Here is a 23679-nt window from a genome sequence, read left to right as displayed (position 1 = left end):
GGGAATTACGAATCGACTTTTTTCCCTAATGAAACTAATACTCTCTTCTTTGAAATCTGTAATGAACTTCAGAGAACATCAACGACATAACATGTGTGGGACTTTATCAAATACTATCAGGGTAACAGCAGTGCAGTTTACTGTCCTTCCGTCAGTAAAAGAGTTTCCAGAAACGTCTGCCCTATTATTCCAGCCGGCCGAAGTGGCCGTGCGGTTAAAGGCGCTGCAGTCTGGAACCGCAAGACCGCTACGGCCGCAGGTTCGAATCCTGCCTCGGGCATGGATGTTTGTGATGTCCTTAGGTTAGTTAGGTTTAACTAGTTCTAAGTTCTAGGGGACTAATGACCTCAGCAGTTGAGTCCCATAGTGCTCAGAGCCATTTGAACCTATTATTCCAAATGTAAGGAAACATGTAACTCTGGTGTGGTTCGTGTGTTTATTATCACGGCTATCACACCAAGTGCTCAAAATATTGACGCTGAGTATTGATACATGCTATAAAGTGATTCTGAAGAAGCATCACTGCACACTGAGTTCCATCTGGAGTTCGTGGCAGCACAGGCCCAAATTATAAGGCACTTCATGCCTCAGGAGTTGCCGGTGTTTCCTAATAGACTTCTTGGTTTACTTTTCGCCACAAAACAGGTGAGTTAAGTTCCGTGAGTGTGTAGATCATTTTCTGTTTTCAGAATGACCGTTCCAATGCTCTCCAAATGTTTCTTGAGAGGACGTCACTAAGCATGCGAAATGGGAGGGACATCCGTCATATTGCTACCACACTGCTTATTATCGAGTGGAGTGTTCTCCAGTAACTGCGACAGCAACATATCTTAGGAACTCGAAGTACTTGTGTATACTTATGATTCCTATCAATAAAACCGGGACCAATGATGCGGGTCTCAAAAAACACTCACCAAATGTTGGTACACCAAGATCTTAGTTTCTATCCACTTCTTTAAGTAAGCGCGAATTTTCATCTACCGATTAGTGCATATTGCAATATTGTGAGGACTGACTTGCCTTTGATTTGTGAACAATGCTTCTTCCCATACAAAAATTATGTATAGATATGGAACATCAATTTGCTATTTTCGTAGATAACATTCGGAGAGCTGTATCCAATTTTGGAAGTCATTTCCATGAAGCTGTAGATGCACTGAAATTTTAAGATGAAATCTGATGGAATGTGGAGTTTGCAGGACGCCAGTTTAGTTGATCCCTCTCGCACTCCCGGGATGCCTATTGGTGATATTTACTTGGTATGTTCCTGTTGCGAGTAAGTTAGTTTCATTTCCTTCATCAGTTGTTGTTCTTTTCGCAAGACGTATTTTATTCTCCACATTTACAGTCTCTAGAGCTTTTTTATTTTTGTTATTTTTCTTAATATGTATAGTGTTTGCGAAGACAGATCGTGAGTGCTTGGCACGATCTGGATATCCCTTCAGCATACGTGTGCACCGATGCTATAATAGTTTGGCGACATTCGTCATAAATGATACTCACTTTTTCGACTGTCGTGTACACTGTGAACGTCTCAGTAGCTTTAAGAGCATGTTATCTGATTGCTACAACAGCAGAACATAGACTGATGGGCTTCAAGCCCACAGGTAAATACCTTATTGAGTCCCGTACATTCTATGTTGTTCAAATTCTCTTAGAAACTTCTTTAAAATGCCATAGAAAAAGTGTATAGTTCGATTAAAGGAAGAAAAACATAGTCGTTGTCGTAATTCAGCAACTATAAACGATAAAAATTACTTGCTAACATTAGGAAAATCACAATATTGTCCGCTGTAGCTTGGTGAAAACCACAAACTCAATATATCTATTCATTCTGAATACATTTGAAGTGCCCTGTTACCAGGATGTACAGAATGTGTTTACTAAATCACAAACAAGATAAGGAAGCAACATCGCTTCAAGTTACATGGATTACAAGACGCGTCTAAAGAATGCCAGTAGCCAGAAAGGCGAACCTAGAAACTGAATAGAGAGGTCCGTGTAACATACCGACTGTAGAGCTCGTCTCACACAGAGGAACTGCTGATATACTGCGTCACATGTTGCATTGGTTCCTTTAACATAAAAAGCAAGTATTTCTCAGCATGACTACTAGCTACAGAAAGTTCGTATTCTCTGCTATGTAAAAAAAAAAAAAAAAAATTGCTCTTTAGAGATCGACTATTCCAGCACGAACCTAGAGTGAAACAGTTTTGTCGCAGGGCATTGAAGGTGGTGCCGTCAACGATGACGCCCATCTGCCTCATAAGCGCCGTCTGGCGGTCGAAGTAGGCTATAGTGGCGCTCATCGAGAGGTTGCCGTTCGATACCTGAAATGAAGGGCGACATATGCACGTGGCGGCAGGTAACTTATGCTCGCTGACGGGACGTTGACCCAATTGGGGAACTCACCAGACCTTCACTCTGTGCGATGCAGTTGATGAAGCACTGAAAAATAACAATAAAAACGTTGAAAATACGCATTGAAAGTTATTATCACGAAACAAACGAAGAAAATTCTTTCAAAATAATTCATTTTGCATTGCAAACAGAAGCAAAAACACAAGACCAACAGGAAACAATCTATGCAGACGCTGCTTTAGTCATTACTCAGGGAATACCTTAAAACAAGCAATGGGAACTACATGTAGGCTTTCATGGAGAAACAAAAAGTGTGAAGCGATACGTATTGTGCGTGAGCTTTTAATATTTTTTACAAGATCGAATAGTATGGTGGACGGAAGCCCGCCCGGCTAGCCGCGCGGTCTAACGCGATGCTTCCCTAGCGGGAAGGCGTGCCAGTCTCTGGCACGAATCCGCCTGGCAGATTAGTTCAAAAATGGCTCTGAGCACTATGGGACTTAAAATCCCCCCACAGGGGGGATTTTGCGTTGATGTCAGCAGTTGTGACTACCTTCCGTCCCTGCAACGCCGCGGTAACTCTTGCCAGATGTTCTAGATGTTGTTCAATGTCATCTCCATATTGGAAATACATGTTTATAAGAATGATTACTCCCACTGGAGATTGAAGCTCCACGACGTTGCAGTGACTAGTCGTGAACTGCGAGAGTGTAGTGACCCTCAGAAGTTTATTTGTGATAACTATCGCCGCTCTTGGTTCATCTCCTCTGCTGACGATTTGCCATGTTGCGGCAGCAAAAGCTATTTTCCCAACTTGGGAGTACGGCTCCTGTAGGCAGAGCACATCCAGTCTCCTCTCTTCCACCTCCCTACGGAGCTCCTGCATCACAAGTCGGCTATTGTGAGCGTTTAACTGTCCAATAGTTATTTCAGTCATCAGGGAAAGAATGTGTGCATATGATCGTCTGGCCAGGTCTTGCTCCAGTCGAATGCAATTCGTCCATTTGCCGGTACAGCCTGTTCCTAGATGTCCTTGAGGTCAAACTTCTCACCTTGTCTCTCAAAGACTTTCTTTAGCAGGTCCCGCAGGGCTCCGAAGTCAGTGGGGAGATCACTGACTATAGCTGTGTTCTGTCCACAGCCTCCATTACCGAGAAGGTGACGCTCCTACCCTCTTCGTGTCCTACTCGGACCACATGTCGTAAGGCAGTGGCCAGGGTAATCGGCTCTTCCAGCCCAGCCAGTTGCATCATGTACTCAATATTGGGGTACTCCCTCACCGGGTCAACAGGTGGCAATCTGTCTACTGGAGTGCTCTGTGTGGTGGAATTTGGACTTGTGCTGGTATTTCTCGTCGCGATTGATTAATGGATTGCTTCTGGGTGTTCTACCCAGTTGTTTCCATTTTGTCCACACTATTTCAGTGATCGACCTATCTATCGTCTTTAGGTGCTGCTAGTTTTGCTGTTACACGCGCTCGCTGCCTCGACTCCAACCAGAATGAACTATTGTTGGTGTGGCGCTGCAATTTGCAGCCAAGTTCGACTCCCGACGCCCACTACGTCTTTTGATGCTCTTTTGGGTTTCAGAGCTCGCATTAATATCAGTGAAACGCAAATTTTCTCAATGTTTCCTAGCTCTTCTGGATGTGAAGGCCGGCGAGATCTTAATAAACTAAGTGCCCGAACCCAAGTCTCGTTTAAATTGAAAAGTATGTCCTTATGAGTTGGGTTTTACATCTTTTTTTCGATAGACTCCATAATTTTGCAGTTATCAATATCAATGAAATTCTCCAATATCACTGTAACTAAATGTTATTTTATTTTATTTCGACAACCAATTTCGGCATCCCACTATGCCACCAAATCCGGCATACCACTATGACATCTTCACGTCCTATGGCGTAGAGGAATGCCGAAACTGGTTGTCGTCAAAATGAAATTAAAAAACATCTTAGTTACACGGTTGTTGGAAAAATTCATTGATATTGACAGTTACTTAACCAGATGATGTCCTCTGTCCGCTGTCCGTGATGGACCAACAGAAGCCTTAATTAAGCTGTCCCAGAAACTTTGCGTTCGCTTCACGATAGTGATTTCATCACGTTTCATTTCATGATTATATTGGAGGCAGTGTCTGACCGACAGCTGATTTGATTGGTTGTTTTAGTCGGATTGTCACTGATGTTCCTTGCATCTTTCGTCGACTGTTTTCATAGTCTTTCCCATGTAAGACACGACACATGCCATCTGTTTCTACATTGATAACTGTTCTGATGTGTCTAGAACACCTTTTGGTATGGTCTGCAAACTAATACTATGTACTGTCCAATCGTAACTTAAAAAAGACAAGAATACGTTGTCGTACACCACAGATAATTTGACTTTGTAGAATCTGGTTCCACTACATTTTAGTTTTCGTCTTTTTCTATTTCAAGGAGTTGGTGTCAGTACATTAAAAAACTAAAAACCCGCGTCGATTGCGAAAAAAAGCACCTAGTGTTAAGTGTTAACCCAGGTTTCGGCGTAGATAACTACACCTTCTTCAGAACGACAATAAAACCCTATGAAGACCTTTGTCAATGATTAAAAGAACACCACAGCTATACATTTATAAACGAAAAACAAAAGAAAAATGCAAACAGTACGTATGTACAAAGTCAAAACCACTACTTAACTTAATGGCGTACGCTCCACCTCACACCGGCCTATGTTCGATGGGCCATGACCCGCCATAAACTGCAGCTACAAACGGTCGCTCACTTACAATATTGCTATGTATGCACAAGCGCAAGACAAGGGAAGTTACTCGAATGCGCATGCGCATACGAATACGAGAAAGTTTATACATGGGTCGAGGCTAAATAGCCCATGTATTCCCAACCGTGGATCAACGTATATCAAAAAATGAAATGGATAGAACAAGAGACCTCCTCCCCCCCATGAACCATGGACCTTGCCGTTGGTGGGGAGGCTTGCGTGCCTCAACGATACAGATAGCCGTACCGTAGGTACAACCACAACGGAGGGGTATCTGTTGAGAGTCCAGACAAACGTGTGGTTCCTGAAGAGGGGCAGCAGCCTTCTCAGTAGTTGCAGGGGCAACAGTCTGGATGATTGACTGATCTGGCCTTGTAACACTAACCAAAACGGCCTTGCTGTTGTGGTACTGCGAACGGCTGAAAGCAAGGGGATACTACAGCCGTAATTTTTCCCGAGGGCATGCAGCTTTACTGTATGGTTAAATGGTGATGGCGTCCTCTTGGGTAAAATATTCCGGAGGTAAAATAGTCCCCCATTCGGATCTCCGGGCGGGGACTACTCAGGAGGATGTCGTTATCAGGAGAAAGAAAACTGGCATTCTACGGATCGGAGCGTGCAATGTCAGATTCCTTAATCGGGCAGGCAGGTTAGAAAGTTTAAAAAGGGAAATGGATAGGTTAAAGTTAGATATAGTGGGAATTAGTGAAGTTCGGTGGCAGGAGGAACGAGACTTCTGGTCAGGTGAATACAGGGTTATAAATACAAAATCAAATAGGGGTAATGCAGGAGTAGGTTTAATAATGAATAAAAAATAGGAGTGCGGGTAAGCTACTACAAACAGCATAGTGAACGTATTATAATGGCCAAGATAGACACGACGCCCATGCCTACTACAGTAGTACAAGTTTATATGCCAACTAGCTCTGCAGATGACGAAGAAAGTGAAGAAATGTATGATGAGATAAAAGAAATTACTCAGGTAGTGAAGGGAGACGAAAATTTAATAGTCATGGGTGACTGGAATTCGACAGTAGGAAAAGGGAGAGAAGGAAACATAGTAGGTGAATATGGATTGGGGCTAAGAAATGAAAGAGGAAGCCGTCTGGTAGAATTTTGCACAGAGCATAACTTAATCATAGCTAACACTTGGTTCAAGAATCATAAAAGAAGGTTGTATACATGGAAGAATCCTGGAGATACTAAAAGGTATCAGATAGATTATATAATGGTAAGACAGAGATTTAAGAACCCGATTTTAAATTGTAGGACATTTCCAGGGGCAGATGTGGACTCTGACCACAATCTATTGGTTATGAACTGTAGATTAAAACTGAAGAAACTGCAAAAAGGTGGGAATTTAAGGAGATGGGACCTGGATAAACTGAAAGAGCCAGAGGTTGTACAGAGTTTCAGGGAGAGCATAAGGGAACAATTGACAGGAATGGGGGAAAGAAATACAGTAGAAGACGAATGGGTAACTAAGGGATGAAGTAGTGAAGGCAGCACACCTGAATTAATTTTGTACATTGGTATCTCTGTCCCGCGATGATTTAACAAATTTACTTCACCTATTATCTTATTATCTATTACTACTTTTTCTCTTCTTATGTGTTAACTTTCCATTGCCATTACTTTTGTTTCATTTACATACATGAACATTCAACATGTTTGTAAAATGTTATTCAATTTAAAGACATTTTCTTGTATAACGATTTCACTGCCTGCTCGGAGAAACTGGTCGTCTGCAAATAATGCCAATAAATTTGTTCCTATCCAAGTCCATCTTCTTCTAAAACTTTATTTGGTGAGTGACCACACCCTTGTTTTAGCCACTGGTTTACAGTCAATAACTTTTCATTTATTTTAACTGTGTTACTATCATATAGTGGTTTAGAGACACTGAAACTTCGGGTAAGACCTCAGCGATCGCTTCTCGGCCCTACCAACAAATACTACTCCCACGTGCACGAACGTGGAAATTGTGTAGCCCCTGGGTACTGAACACTCTCATTAGGACAAGACGGAGGAGTGGGAAGGGATGAAAGGCGAGCTCCCGGCTTATTAACTGGGACGTTCTGGCTAACGTTTTATCGAAATAAGGAGGGTCAGGAGATCTTAAAGTGGTAGCTCCAACTCCTGACTACTCTAGCAAGAGACGGGTGTCCCTTTAAGTGGAAAAACCAACTTATCCAGAAAACCAAAGGAAAAAGCCGCACGCACATATCTGGTGACTGCATGGTAATGGACAGTGGACGAGCCAACTACATTTTAATCCTAAGAGTAATGCACAACTGAGCAATACAAATCAAGCATTGCTATCACCTGTATCAGCAGCTGTCTGTAGCATTTTTATCTATCATTAAAATAATGAAGAAGTTGGCTTTGGTCAAAATTTCCCTAATTGAGTCAGTGTAGGCAGGAAACTGTTTACAGGATGGGAACCCATTTTTATAGGAATAAGGCTCAGACTGTGCGCTGCAGGATTTCCGTCGTTAGTAGTGTCTGTGTCATGACTTGGCGTAAGGCGCCGGTACTGGTGTGGCGACGTTGGGCTGAAACACAAGCGAGTCTGCATTACAGTTTCAGATACCCAACATGGGCCTGGAGAAGTTGAGCCCCGTTTTTTTCGTAAATCTGTTTTATCAAAACAACAGCGATAGTGCTGATGCTCTTCGAGGGAATCGATGCATTAAAAGAACATGGAGAGGTCGTCTTTACTCACCGGCCTTGAAGAATTTGATTTGGAATTTCGAATTAACTAGCGATTTGGGAATTGATCCTGGGAGAGGCCGACGGCCAATTGCGCCGTAAATTGTTGAGGAACTTATTGTTGCTAAGACTGAGAATGCTGGACGCAGTCTGCGTTCCTCAACCAGTACACAAGCTGCGTCACGACATCTGACTACTCCATCATTTACCCGTATTTATGGCGGCAGTAGAGCAATATCTAGTGCCTTTCCAGGCTGCCGTTTGTGTAAACTGTCGTCACATTGAATAACGTTTGTAATCTCTGACGCAAACGAGATAAGCAATTAGCAAATATTACCCTCTCAAGCGGAAATTAGCATGTGTTTCCTTAATAGTTTATTCGTTTTTCGCTTCCGCCTGTCCTTACAAACGTTTCCACAAAGTTTCATTGACCTATGATCAATCGTTTCTCATGGGGGCCCTCTTAAGCAGCGAACGGTTCATTAGAACTATCCTGTAATTCCTGTTGTCTATTTTACGTTCTACATCCTGTACATGATTCCGCTAGTGAGTGATGCAAATATTAAGTTACATTAAGGAAGCGGAGTTGTTCTATTGGAAAAATGATTGTTATTAACGCAGATGATCCACATATGAATTTTGAACAGCTGTTTTAACTTGTTGCTTATACGGGATGTTCAAAAAAGTGTCGGATAAGTTGAGAGATCTATTACTCATCGAAAGAAGAAAATTAAGCCCAATAAACACAGGTCCGGAAACACATACTTTCCCCCCCTGCAGGTCCGGGGTAAGAATAGGCCCATGGTATTCCTGCCTGTCGTAAGAGGCGACTAAAAGGAGTTTCAACCGTTTCGGCCATCCATGTGATGGTCCCCCTTGGGGTTTGACCTCCATTTTTCAAAATTCCACAGAAGTACGAGCCTTTTGGGGAAGGACACCTTACGTGGTGTACCACTGGACCTAAGTGCACTAAGACCTTGGCACTCAGCATTGTACTGGCGTTGTAACCATACCCACTATTCCTCAAATTGGGCCTAAACGCCTGATGGGTTGTCCAAGTTACGCCCATAGTACGTCTCCATCTGCACCAGCGATCATGATGGACTTTCCATGGCACCAGAAATTCAGCACGGTAGCCAGCCCGTTGTGGTGGGGTCGTCATGTACCCTCTAGGTTGTAGCCCCCTGACAACACAGGGACCGTACTGCCAATACCTGAGCTGCATCCTCCCCACGTTGGCCGAGGATTAGATGCCCGTCTCCTTGGGGCATAAGGACTCCCGGCAATGGTCATCCTGCCAGGTGGCCCTTGCTGCGGCTGGGTGGCGCCCGTGGGGAGAGCCCCTGGTTGGAGTAGGTGGTATCGGGGCGGACGTTTCGCAGATGAAACGTCAACACGTATCAGGTCGCTCTGCGGCCGAGTCTTTCAAAAGAAAAGGTACCGTTTCTAGTTCTGGTTCTCCTGCCCTTTCTCCCTTGGCCACTCCCTGGGAGGAGGGGCAGGCCCGCCGGCTTGGGGCGAAGTACTTCCCCCGCTATTTGGTCTGTTCTCGAACCGATGGGGGGACGTTCGCCGCCTCCAAGCCCATGTTCTTTGTTCAGCACATTGAGGACATCTTCGGGGAAATCGAGGCTCTCAGCAAGATGCGTTCAGGGTCCGTTCTTATCAAGACCACCTCCGCCACACAGTCGGCGGCGCTCCAGGCGTGCGACCGCCTAGGGGACATCCCTGTATCCATTGTCCCACATCTGGCACTAAATAGGACCGGGGGTAATTTTTCATCGTGACCTCCTGCTACAATCTGATGAGGAGTTCAGGGCCAACCTGGAGCGCCGAGGCGCGCATTTCGTCCGGCGAGTCCAGCGCGGCCCCAAAGACCGTCGCATCGACACCGGGGCCTTTATCCTCGCCTTCGAGGGGGACGTTCTCCCAGTGAAGGTAAAGGTGATGTGCTACCGGTGCGACGTGCGACCTTACGTCCCGCCTCCTATGCGCTGTTTTCGGTGTTTGCGCTTTGGGCACATGTCGTCACACTGTGAGGCTGAGCCCCTTTGTGGCGATTGTGGACGTCCTCTTCATGAGGAACATACATGCACCCCACCACCTCGGTGCATTAATTGTCCTGGTGTCCACTCGCCTAGATCCTCAGACTGCCGAGCATATCAGAAGGAGAAGAAGATACTAGAACTCAAAACTTTGGATCGGCTCTCTTATTCTGAGGTCAGGAAGAAGTATGACCGCCTCCATCCCGTGCCGTTGACCACTTCGTTTGCCTCAGTTGTGTCCACTCCTTCCGCGGTATCCTCACCCCTATCCTGTCCCCCCTCCGCCTCCTCCGCCCATCAGGGGGCTCTGCCTCCACCTCCCAAATCCCTCCCTTCCAAATCCTCCTCCCCCGTGGCCACTGTCCCCTCTGCCCCAGGGGCCACCCTTCCTCCTCCTCCTCTCCCCCAGCCACCTGAGAAGCGATCCTCTTCTCGGGTGTCCATCGGGGAAACGTTCCGGACCCCAGCTTCTGAGGTCCGGCGTTCCAAAACGCACCCCGCGCGTGAGGACCTTCTTCGGGTCCAGCCCACCATCCCTGTGCCTCCTCGGCCTTCCAAGAAGGCCTCAGAGAAGAAGTCTCTATCCCCCTCTCCACCCCGGCGCGTTTTGTCTGACGCTCCATCTGTGAGTCGCTGCTCCCGGCCGTCCTCAGTTTCGCTGGGACGCTCTGCTGCCAGGCACTCAGCTGCCCTCTCGTCAGCAAATGATGCTGCCCCTCCTACACAACCAGTGACAGCGGCCGCAGCTGGCGACGACTCGATGGAACCGGATCCGCCTCCCGCCGGTTGTAGCGTTGTTCCCTCGCAACCTGGCCGTCCGCGGCCTTCGAGGTGACCAGCTCTTCCCCCATCTCGTTCCCCTAACTTTTTGACTAGCGATGGCCTTGTTACATTGGAACATAAGAGGTATTCGATCTAATCGGGAGGAATTACAACTGCTCCTCCGCCTGCACTGTCCGCTCGTCCTTGGTCTCCAGGAAACCAAGTTCGCCTGACTGACCGTATTGCCTTTAGCCACAATACCTCAGAGTGGTATGACTTCACCCCTGTGGACGGTATCCCAGCTCATGGTGGGGTCATGTTGCTCGTTCGGGACGATGTCTATTACCATCCCATCCCATTGACCACCCCACTCCAAGCAATTTCTGTCCGTATTACTCTTTCTGCTTTTACTTTTTCAGTTTGTACCATCTACACTCCACCGTAATCTGCTGTTAGTCGGGCTGACATGATGCACCTGATCGTTCAGCTTCCCCCACCGTTTTTATTGTTTGGCGACTTCAATGCCCATCACCCCCTTTGGGGCTCTCCTGCATTCTGTCAAAGAGGCTCACTCTTGGAGGATGTCTTCAACCATCTCAATCTTGTCTGCCTCAATACCGGCGCCCCGACATTCCTCTCGGACTCTACTCATACCTATTCCCACTTGGACCTCTCGATCTGTTCTACCACTCTTGGCCGTTGGTTCGAGTGGTATGTCCTTTCTGACACCTATTCGAGCGACCATTTCCCCTGTGTCGTTCGTCTCCTGCACCACACCCCATCCCCACGTCCTTCGCGCTGGAACATACTGAAAGCTGACTGGGGACTTTACTCCTCCCTGGCGGCCTTTCCGGACCACGATTTTCTCAGTTGTGACAGTCAGGTCGAATACCTCACGGCTGTTATCATCAATGCTGCCGAACGTTCCATTCCTTGTACTACCTCTTCTTCACGTCGCGTTTCCGTCCCCTGGTGGAACGAGGCTTGTAGGGACGCTATCCGTGCTCGACGACGTGCTTTACGCACCTTTCGCCGCCATCCTACGTTGGCGAATTGTATTGCATACAAACGACTCCGAGCGCAATGCCGTAGAGTCATCAAAGACAGCAAAAGAGCTTGTTGGGCCTCTTTCACCAGCTCCTTTAACAGTTTTACTCCCTCTTCCGTCGTTTGGGGTGGCCTGCGCCGGTTGTCGGGCATTAAGGCCCACTCCTCGGTACCTGGCCTGACCTCAGATAATGAGGTCCTTGTTGATCCTGTGGCTGTCTCCAACGCCTTTGGCCGCTTTTTCGCGGAGGTTTCAAGCTCGGCCCATTACCACCCTGCCTTCCTTCCCAGGAAAGAGGCAGAAGAGGCTCAGCGGCCTTCCTTCCACTCGCTGAATCTGGAAACTTATAATGCCCCCTTTACTCTGCGGGAACTCGAACGTGCGCTTGCACTGTCCCGATCCTCTGCTCCGGGGCCAGATGCCATTCACGTTCAGATGCTGGCACACCATTCTCCGGCGGGCAAAAGCTTCCTTCTTCGTACCTACAATCGCGTCTGGACCGAAGGTCAGGTCCCCATGCGTTGGCGTGACGCTGTCGCTGTTCCTATATCCAAACCCAGGAAGGATAGACACCTTCCTTCTAGTTACCGCCCCATTTCTCTTACAAGCTGTGTCTGTAAGGTGATGGAGCGCATGGTTAATGCTCGGTTAGTCTGGATTCTTGAATCTCGACGACTACTTACTAATGTCCAATGCGGCTTTCGTCGCCGCCGCTCCGCTGTTGACCACCTTGTGACCTTGTTGACATTCATCATGAACAACTTTTTGCGAAGGCGCCAAACGGCAGCCGTGTTCTTCGACTTGGAGAAGGCTTATGATACCTGTTGGAGAGGAGGTATCCTCCGCACTATGCGCAGGTGGGGCCTACGCGGTCGCCTGCCCCTTTTTATTGATTCCTTTTTAACGGATCGAAAGTTTAGGGTACGTGTGGGTTCCGTATTGTCCAACGTCTTCCTCCAGGAGAACAGAGTGCCTCAGGGCTCCGTCTTGAGCGTAGCCCTTTTTGCCATCGCGATCAATCGAATTATGGATTGTATTCCACCTAATGTCTCAGGCTCTCTCTTTGTCGATGACTTCGCGATCTACTGCAGTGCCCAGAGAACACGCCTCCTGGAGCGCTGCCTTCAGCGTTGTCTAGACAGTCTCTACTCATGGAGCATGGCAAATGGCTTCCGGTTCTCTGAAGAGAAGACGGTTTGTATCAACTTTTGGCGATATAAAGCGTTCCTTCCGCCATCCTTACCTCTCGGTCTCGTTGTTCTCCCATTCGTGGAAACAACAAAGTTTCTAGGGCTCACGTTGGACAGGAAACTGTGTTGGTCTCCACATGTCTCTTATTTGGCGGCCCGTTGTACTCGTTTCCTTAATGTCCTCAGTGTTCTTAGCGGTTCATCTTGGGGAGGGGATCGCACTGTCCTGCTTCGCTTGTATCGGTCCATTGTCCGATCAAAGCTGGATTATGGGAGCTTCGTCTACTCGTCCGCTCGGCCATCCCTATTACGCCGGCTCAACTCCATCCACCATCGGGGGATACGTCTTGCGACCGGAGCATTCTACACTAGTCCTGTCGAGAGTCTTTATGCTGAAGCTGCCGAATTACCATTGACCTACCGGCGCGATGTACTGCTGTGTCGGTATGCCTGCCGGCTGTTGTCTATGCCCGACCACCCCTCTCACCAGTCCTTCTTCGCCGATTCTCTCGACCGTCAGTACGGGTTGTATGTGTCTGCCCTGCTGTCCCCCGGAGTCCGCTTCCGTCGCCTGCTTCGACAATTGGATTTTGCCCTCCCTACCACCATCAGAGAGAGTGAGAGCCCGACACCACCTTGGCTCCAGGCACCGGTTCATATTTATCTCGACCTCAGCTCACTCCCGAAGGAGGGTACTCCGGCTGCAGTGTATTGCTCACGGTTTGTCGAACTTCGTGCTCGACTTGCCGGTCACACCTTTATTTACACCGATGGCTCCAAAACTGACGATGGTGTTGGCTGTGCCTTTGTCGTCGGGGCCGCCACCTTTAAATACCGACTCCTCGACCAATGTTCGAGCTTTACAGCCGATCTTCTTGCTCTCCATCAGGCCGTTCAGTATGCCCGCCGCCACCGCCATTCATCGTATGTACTTTGCTCTGACTCACTCAGTGCTCTTCAGAGCGTTGGAGCTCCCTATCCGGTCCATCCCTTGATTCAACGGATACAGCAGTCTCTCCATTCTTTCGCTGATATTGGTGGTTCTGTCAGCTTTGTGTGGGTTCCCGGACATGTAGGAGTGCCTGGGAATGAGGCTGCGGATGCTGCAGCCAAGGCTGCAGTCCTCCTGCCTCGGCCAGCCTCCCATTGTGTCCCGTCATCTGACGTTCGTGGGGATGTATGTAAGAGGCTTGTGTCGTTGTGGTGGGATGCTTGGTCGTCCCTCCAAGGAAACAAGCTCCGGGCAGTAAAACCGCTCCCAACTGCTTGGACAACCTCCTCCCGACCATCTCGGCGAGAGGAGGTCCTTCTGACCAGGTTGCGGATTGGGCATTGCCGGTTTAGCCACCGCTACCTGCTCTCCGGTGACCCAGCCCCGCAGTGCCCTTGTGGTCAGGCATTAACAGTGCGCCATGTTTTATTGTCGTGTCCCCGTTTTAGTCAATTTCGTGTTGTCCTGTCCCTGCCATCTACTTTACCAGATGTTTTAGCTGATGACGCTCGAGCAGCTGCTCGTATTCTGCGTTTTATAACTTTAACTGGTTTGTCCAAAGACATCTAACCTTTTTACTTATTTTATCTGCATCTTTGTCAGGTTCTTCTGTGTCCCCCCCCCCCCCCCCCCCATCCCCTAGAGTTTTACTAGATTCCATGTGCTCTAACAACAGTGACTGGGAGCTAATGACCTCAGCAGTTGAGCGCCCTTAAACCCCATCAAAAAAAAAAAAAAAAAAAAAAGCATGCGTTCCAAGATAAACCCGTGTTTATAAGAAGGGTTGCGCGACGGTTGGTTGCGGATGTTAGCACAGTCGTTGCATTGACGCTCCGTCAAATGTCTCGGCAGGGTGTTAACGTTGTCTTACTCACAGTACTTTACCAACCATTAGGTGGTCTACAGTCAGTTGTGTGGTTCGAGTCTTGTTGTAGGCTACGTTAGTTTCCACAGTGTTTGAATGCCTTATTGTTCAGTGCTGTCAAGCTTGGGTACGTCTCATGGTGTTTTACCTTCTTCCAGACACGGATTGACTTGTGTGTTAACTGTTATTGCTCTGTTTGTACGTAAAAATGGTGTAGTACATGTACGTCTTCTCTCTTCCACCGGTTGTTAGTAACGTAAGCCTACCACTACACAAGTGAAATGGCAGATATGATATTCTGCTATGTTTTACCGATTCGACGCAGCCTGCAAGCCCCAGCCCACTACGCTGAAAAATATCCACAGCGCAGACTGCCCTCTGATCAGCTGCTCGGCTGACTTTTCCAGCGGCTGAGGGACACATGTAGCCTAGCATGTCGGAAGACTGACAGTAGAAGGTTACGCACACTCCACGTGCGATTTCACTTGTGTGTTAACTGTTATTGCGCTGTTTGTCTGTAAAAATGGTGTAGTATATTTACATTTTCTCTCTTCCACCGCTTGTTAGGAACGTAGGTCTACTACTGGACAAGTGAAATGGCAGACATAATATTCTGTCAAAGGCTGTTGCAGAAGTGTGCCGCAGATCCACTGCTCACTTCCAAGATTTTATTTTCCTATGAGACAGGATTCACAAGTGATAGTGTTTTTAATTTCCATAACTAGAATGTACGAGCAGATGTAAATCTGCAAGCAGTTCAGGAGGGCATCAGCACCGAATCTCAATGAACGTATCGGCAGGTGTACTTGGCGATAGATTGATAGGGCCATACGTGCTACCACAAAGGTCAACTGGGGCACATTATCTGGACTTCTCATCAATGTACTGCCTACCTTGCTGGAGGCTGTGCCATTGCAACAAATGTGGTTCACGCATGATGGCGTCCCATCACACTTTCGTCACAGTGTGCGCGAACGTCTGATGCCGATATTTCAGGACTTCTGGATTGGTAGGGAGAGGGGGCACACCTTGGCCTTCTCGTTCACCAGACCGCATTTCCTTAGGCATTTGTGGACTCTTGAAAGAAATGGTCTACGCCACGCCAATCAACGATGTGCGGATACAACAGGGTCGCATCTTCATTGCGTGCCAGCTAGTACAACAACAAGTTTGCGTTATTCCTTACGCTGGAGGGCAGAGGGAATCATTGTCGTGAAAGGACGCCACATTGTTTACTACTGGACTTATGTGTCTGGTTTCGATGAGTACTACCACCTCACAAAATATTCGATACTTTTCTTTTTACCACCTAGTATATTAGTTGCATTGTTTGAAAACCTAGTACATAGGATTATTCATTGTTTCCAGATCATACTGAAAACTGCAACTAAACCACGGACGTTTGTGAGCTATGTGGAGTCCCGCAGTTATCTTATCAGACACTCTTGTGTACGAATGGACAGTGCGACGCAAACGGACTTGCAGTGTTCTCTATTAGATGTCGCTGAATAATCGAAACATATAACTGACGTCATTAAGCCAAGCAACATTAATAAAAATTTGTCATAACTATTTTCTTTAGTTGTAATTTTGTATTAGACAGCCAATAAGAGACATAGTACATCTTTGTACATCAAATACGTCTTTGGACTTGTTTACAGCGACAGCCAACTTTGCCGGCCGGAGTGGCCGTGCAGTTCTAGGCGCTACAGTCTGGAATCGAGCGACCGCTACGGTCGCAGGTTCGAATCCTGCCTCGGGCATGGATGTGTGTGATGTCCTTAGGTTAGTTAGGTTTAATTAGTTCTAAGTTCTAGGCGACTGATGACCTCAGAAGTTAAGTCGCGTAGTGCTCAGGGCCATTTGAACCATTTGAACAGCCAACTTTATTCCGTGTGCTCGGAATTAATCTTGCCAACTCTTTTTCGTCCTACCTCTCTATGTCGTCGTCACTCCCTTCCCTTCTCATCTCTCTACGTGTGTGGATGTATTTCCGAAAGATGTAAACTACTGTCTGTAGCCTCTGCCTCTTGCGCGACGAATAAAAAAACTGTTTCAGACTGTCTATAAGGTGTGCATGGTTGAATTTTCAGTTTCAAAACACTGTATAAAGAGAGCCAATGCTCAAAATGACCTCAAATTTAAACAGCAAATTATTGATGCAAGGGGAAATCGTCATGGGAAAATAGTAAATAAAATCGACCAATAGATGACGCTGTAAATATTAGAATATGCACACCAATAGGCGCGAAGCACGCGGCTGTTCTTCAGTTTGAACCCGAGACGCTCAACATGACTTTCTCGATGAAGGATCGTGCGTTGCTGGTGACGTTCTTTCACAAGAACTTCCGGGCACACAAGGATGTGTGTCCGATGTCTGCCTAGGGTCTAGAGAAAATGATTGCAAAATTCGAAGAGACAGATTCTTTTGAAAAGTAGCCTGACAGGGGAGGACGTCTGTCGAAGATGTGGCCGTAGCATTGCAGGAGCCGAGCGGTGGCGTGAAAGCGTGCAGTGCACGGGTAATTGCCCGAACGTTGGACATGCCTCCGAGCACGATGCCGAAATCCTACGAAACATTCTGTATTGCTACATAACAAAATCACCCACGTTCCGGATTTAGAGCGAACGTTCGCTACGGAATTTCTTGCTCACATTGAAGTGGACAACAAATCACGATCTGTGTACAGACGAAGCCAATTTCCCTCTGCAAGGACACGTCAATATACCGGACTGCGTATTATGGGCAACGGAGAATCCGCATGCAGAGCAACCGGCACCACTTCATTCTGGAAAGGTGACTTTGTGGCGCGGATTGATGGCACAGTTTATCGTAGGACCCTATTTTTTCGAGGAGATGAGTCCTACGGGTCATGTTACCTGCACCGGCATTAGTATGTTCTATGAGAGTCTCTTGCATACCAGTGTCTTTCCTGCCCTTCAAGAGCGTGGATGTGTAGGTCAAAGCAAGATGGCGCTCCTCTGCAAAAAAAAAAAAAAAAAAAAAAAAAATGGCTCTGAGCACTATGGGACTTAACTTCTGAGTTCATCAGTCCCCTAGAACTTAGAACTACTTAAACCTAACTAACCTAAGGATATCACACACATCCATGCCCGAGGCAGGATTCGAACCTGCGACCGTAGCGGTCGCGCAGTTCCACACTGTAGCGCGTAGAACCGCTCGGCCACTCCGGCCGGCCGCTCCTCTGCAGGTCACACGCCAATGAAGCGGTTGCTTCAGAGGCATTTCAAAAATGTAAGAACTGGCAACCGTCGTTTCCCTACGGCCTGGCCGTCCAGAACAACTGATCTTAATCTGTTTGATTTCTGGCTGTGAGGCTGACTGAAAAATGTGGTGTTCAGTGCTCAAATTACGAACGTAACATAATTTAAGGCACACATTGCACAACACATTCTGCACGTGACCCGCGATACATTCCGATCTATTGTGGCTGTCCTGTTTCTCGATTTTGATGTGTGGCAGAAAAAAGTGGACAGCATATTGAACATGTCTTACGGTAGTCTCAGGACAATTACAAATCGATATAATTTTGCTTTTTAGGCGATTTTTGGCCCCCGGAAAATTAAAAACCCATGTATTTATACTTTTTACGCGGATACTGGCATCGACACAATTAAAAAAACAGATTTTTCCGATTCAAAGTGGTACGACCTTGCCGCAGTGGATGGGCTTACTTAACTAACAGTGCCAAAATTGTTGACTGCCAAAGAGTGCAGTTATGCACATTGAACAGTATGGATGGTGTAACGTGCCACTCATATCACAGGGGTCGTATTGCGATTCATCAGCCATCTGCCGGCCCCGTTTACCTTAAGACGCTTACAGCGTCAATAATGTGCTGTTCAAATCTGACGTCATTGTGAGTAGTGGTTCTCTTTTTACAGTATTTTGAAACTGGAACTTTAATTATGGGTATCCTTTACCTGCCAGGTGTCAGGCATGAAAAATGTGAAGAATATGGCAACTTAAAGTTGCGTCGACGTTGAGATCATTAGAGCTCACTCGATTTACCAAGAACGAGAGCCGAAAGCGGCCGTGGTACTATCGAAAAAAGGTAGGTGGCGTTCGACCGAAGGGATTCGAGTGAGCTACAGGGAATCTAAATTTGAATGGGTGGGTGAGAGTTAGGAACCTGCTACTTTTGACTCTCACTCCCTTGTTGCACAATCAGTGTAGCAGTAGAAGATGCTTATATGGAGAATGGTTTGATTGAGCTTCCAGTAAGTTGTATACATCTAGTAAAAAGGAAGAATGTTTTCAGGGCTTCCAGAGTTTGTCATGTATGTACTACAGGAGACGGTTACAGCCTCCTCCAGTTTTACATGTGTGTGCTGAAGGAGGGTGTCACAAAACTCTCTAGGAAATGCTTGTTGTACTACACTTAAAAGCGTTGACTCTTCGTTAGCCTTCACAGATTGTTTATTTATTTTATTTTCCGTGTCCATAACACCATATATTAAAATCTGATATACGTCAATTGTAACAAAATGTAAAGTCTTACTATGTTCTTCCCAGCAGTCAGGTACTCAAATGGTCTTATCATTACCTAGCTGAAAACTAAGCGGTGTACAGCTTGTGCTGAGGTTTGACACATCAGTAGGAGGTTGTCAGCTTGGGCATTCCACCAATCACACTTACATATGTGACACCACGAGAAACATAAGAAACTGTGTCTTAAGCTGTACTAAACAATAATGGTAATAAAGTGACAGCAAATAAATGCCTCTGTACCAGATAAGATGCTGTTGTGCTTCAGCAAATTAGAATTTGTCAGACAACTAAAAACGTTTAACTGGTTATGACATCGACGTGAAACGTAAGAGCAATCGACGGAGATATGTTTCAGAAGTAGGATTTAACGTTACATAACAATGTACGAGGTGTCACGGCGTCGATTTAATTTTCGAAGTGTTCCAGAAAAAGACAAAACAAGATTCCTGACAAGTGCGTTGTTCGATATACAGCAAGCCGTTCTCCGAAATGCGCACTCTGGAATCCAATTTCACGTCATGATTGACATAAAATGGATATAAAAAGATTATATTTGTTTCTGGAACCGTTGGAATAACAATTTTTGGTAGTCTGCGTCTGTTTTAAGAACTTGCTATAAATAAATACAGTTTGCTGCATGAACCCGGTAGTCATAATTGTTTCTTTTACAACACAATTTAACCAAAAAATTCGTGTGGATATTGATTTTGTAAGGTTGGAAACAGTATTTATGGACTGAATCGTGTTAATATAACTTGTGGGCAGCTGACAGAATCTTCAAACTGCCAGTTTCTCCTAGGAAGCAGTGAAATCGTTTTACAAGAAATTTTCTTTAAATTGGAAGACATTTTACATAAGGATTTTATTGTGCTGAAGCCATTTAAAGCTATAAGATTATTTCCTAAGTTGATTGTTTTTGATGTCTGATGATGGGCAGTTAAACCGAAGATCACTTAGCTTATTAAACCAATACTGTAGAAATCCACATTTTGTGGTTTTCTTTTACAGGTAATTTCTCCATTTGGAAATTTATGTTTTTTATATTAGTGCTAGACTCCAGGCGGTGCGAGACACACTTCAGACTATTTGAAATAGACGGTAAGTCAATTCCCAATGCCTGCACTTGTGCCAACTGTTGAATACAACATCTTGCTCAAGAAACATGAATTAGCCTTTAGCATCGCACTTAATGTTGGTACTTGTTCGTTACTACATAAAACTGCTAGAAAAACATTAGGGACGAAGCTAATGATTCTAATCACTAGAAAGAAATATTGCGAGCCTCATGAACTTCGTCATTCTAAGAATCAGTCCTGTCGAGTATTCAGGATACCAAAATGTGCCGCGGAATTATTTAAAGCTTTCGTGTGATGAGTTTATGTTCCATTTTGGCCATTGGATATCATAAATACAGCGTACAGTTCTTTCTAGAGACAACTGAAAGCTCAAAGTTGAAACCGATTTCAGAGACGGAGATAGTATACAATGTATAAAGCGCAATCATTGTGTATAACCTTCAACGTATCTTACGTTTCTATAAATGGCAGGAGCCGAAACTATTTATCCTACGTAGACAGATGTTGGTATTTACAAAAGGAAGAGCGTAGCTTTGATAAAGCTATAATTTAAAAATTATTGCTCCAAGAATCTGACGTTTTAGGGGAAGCTCATGTCAGACGCATCCATCAGATTTCGGCTTACTATACGGAAATACAATCCTTGAGTTCGCTGTTATAGATGTTCGTTACAATTTTTTTTAAAATCTTATAGGACTTAACTGCCAAGGTCATCAGTCCCTAGGCTTACACACTACTTAACCTAAATTGTCCTAAGGACAAACAAACACACCCATGCCCGAGGGAAGACTCGAACATCCGCCGGGACCAGCCGCACAGTCCATGACTGCAGCGCTCCCCAGACCGCTCGGCTAATCCCGCGCGGCTGTTACAAATATTAACCTGGAAACATGCTTCTTGTGAAAGAAAAAGTCTGTGTTTTAAAATTTAAAACCGGAAGTAGGGAGCACATGTTAAACGTACGTAGGAGAACCGAAAATGTATTGTCTAGTGGTTGCGGTCAGCAGCATTTTTTGTAGTCATGTCAGTGAAATAGAGCAGGAGAGAATCAGATTCCTTCACAAAGAAATCTCAATTGAAAAATCTCACATTACCGTCTTGAGCTGCTAGTAAAATACTTTACTTACGCAACCTCTATCCGTCCTTTGACCATCATCAAGTTCATAAAAGTATTCACAGCATCACATTAGGCGAAATATAACAATCATTGTCGTCAGGCGATAAAACTATGAATTATACCCTGTTATCACACAGTAATAGGGATATAATCCGACGTAATGATTTTAATATGTCGCCCAACATAATGTTGTGAATACTTTTAAGAACCTGATGATGGTCAGACGACGGAAATTGGTTGTAGAAATAAACACTATACCACTTGCTCAGCGAGATAATATGACTTTTTCAAATATTTAAGAGTTGTGCGGAACCACCTCCTGAAAATATACTGAAATTCCAATTGATTTTCTTCTTTCACAAAGTCTCCTAGTAGTTTCGTAATAACAATTGTTTTTACACTGGTACAGATACGTGCAAATGACAACTTTCGTTGAATAGTAGCCTTTGAAAATGTCTTTTCCGCTATAGTACGAAACACATTCGTATTTTTAATATGTAGAACCTACTTTTCTCCTACAAAATTAGGGGAGCGTGTTGTACCTGGAGGATAGTGTGCCTAAGATTACGTGACAGATTGGTGTTTCAATCTAATGAGTGATTTTAGAATCACATGAACGGATGTCGACTTTTACAGAATTCGTCAAAAACAACCACTTATATTTTCTGCTGTTTTTGTTCTTGTGAGACATGCGGTTGCGTTTGTGCAGCGTTCGTAAATATTAGGATTTCAACGTATTTAAGTGAATTGCAATATATTACTAGCCCCCACCTCCCTGCCCACGAACCAATGCTTTGCCGACGGTGGGGTGACTTGCATGCCTCAGCGATATACGAGAGTTGGAACTTTAATAGTGTCAAATATTTATTTACAGCTCGTACAAAATAGAAACTGCTTCCAAAGTTTTACTGACCTTCAAATTAGTCACCAACATTGTGTATAAACTTACCAGCGATGTGGAAGCCGTTGGACAATCTCATCAGTGCCAGTTGTGTTGACAGTTCGAGCAGCGCGGTCTACTGCCCTACGAATTTGTAGCAGTTCTGAAGCGAATACCGTGAAGTGTTTCCTTCAGTTTATAAATCGAGTTGAACTTACGAGAGCTTAAATCAGGGGAGTGCAATAGGTGGTACAGCATTTAGCACAGTAGGTGGTACAGCACTTAGCAGCCCCACCAAACAAATTAGTAACACTGTACGTGCTTGAACATTGTCCTGCAATATGACGGTCAGGTCCTGAAGAAAGTGTCATCAGTTCCGTCTCTATGGTGTTCGTTTTTGGAACACAACCTACGACCAGCTTAGAGGCAGAAGTGATGAGACTTTCCGCAGGACCTGAGCATCATTTTGCAGGGCACTGCTCAAGCGCGTACAGTGCAAGCTGTTACTGATTTGTTTCACTGATGGGGCTGCTAAGTGCTATACCATCTACTGCACTGCCCTCACTTAAGCCCACGTGAGTTCAACTCGATTCCTAAACTGAGGGAAGCACTTCACCGTATTCGCTTCAGAACTGCTACAAATTCGTGAAGCAATAGACCGCGACGTTCGACTGTCAACACAACTGGCACTGCTAAGAGTATCCTACGATATCCACATCGCTGGCAACGGGTTATACACAATCCTGGTGATTACTGTGAAGGTCAGTAAAACATAGAAAGCTGTATCTATTTTATAGGAGCTGTAAATAAATAGTTGCCGCTATTGAAGTTCCAGCCCTCGTAGATGGTCATACCTTAGGTGAGATCACAGTGGAGGGTATATGTTGAATGGCAGAGAAACGAGTGGTTTCTGAAGAGAGGCAGCAGGGTCAACAATCTGGATGACTGACTCATCTGGCCTTGTGATATTAACCAAAACGGTCTTGGTGTGCTGGTATTGCTAACGGCTGAAAGCAAGGGGAAACTTCAGTCCTAATTTTTCCCGAGAGCATGAGACACTATTTTATTGTTAAATGATGATCGCGTCCTCTTCGTTAAAACATTCCCAAGGTAAAATAGTCCCCTATTCGGATATTCGGGCGGGGACTGCTCAACAGGATGTCGTCGTCAGGAGAAATAAAACGGGCGTTCTACGGATAAGAGCGTGGAATGTTAGATCCCTTAACCGCGCAGGTGGGAAAATTTAAAAATGGAAATGGATACGCTGAAGTTAAATGTAGTGGGAATTAGTAAGTTCGGTGGCAGGAGGAATTTAATGGTGTGTAAGACAACAGAGATACGGGTGAGCTGTAATGAACAG

The 23679-nt window shown here is 45.6% G+C and overlaps 1 protein-coding gene across 1 annotated transcript in view; it reads right to left on the bottom strand.

Annotated features, from left to right (window-relative positions):
• LOC124616516 overlaps window positions 1-23679 on the bottom strand; it is a 96944-nt gene that overhangs the window by 5037 nt on the left and 68228 nt on the right. The window contains exons 3-5 of the mRNA XM_047144830.1: window positions 2413-2448; window positions 2198-2330; window positions 2011-2075 (exon numbers count right to left, since the gene is read on the bottom strand). Coding sequence (XP_047000786.1) covers window positions 2011-2075; window positions 2198-2330; window positions 2413-2448 — 234 coding nt within the window. The remainder of the gene's footprint in view (window positions 1-2010; window positions 2076-2197; window positions 2331-2412; window positions 2449-23679) is intronic.

This window comes from Schistocerca americana, chromosome 5, assembly GCF_021461395.2.
Source record: "Schistocerca americana isolate TAMUIC-IGC-003095 chromosome 5, iqSchAmer2.1, whole genome shotgun sequence".
Classification (NCBI taxonomy): Eukaryota; Metazoa; Arthropoda; class Insecta; order Orthoptera; family Acrididae; genus Schistocerca; species Schistocerca americana.
This window is presented reverse-complemented; position numbering and strand designations above follow the sequence as displayed.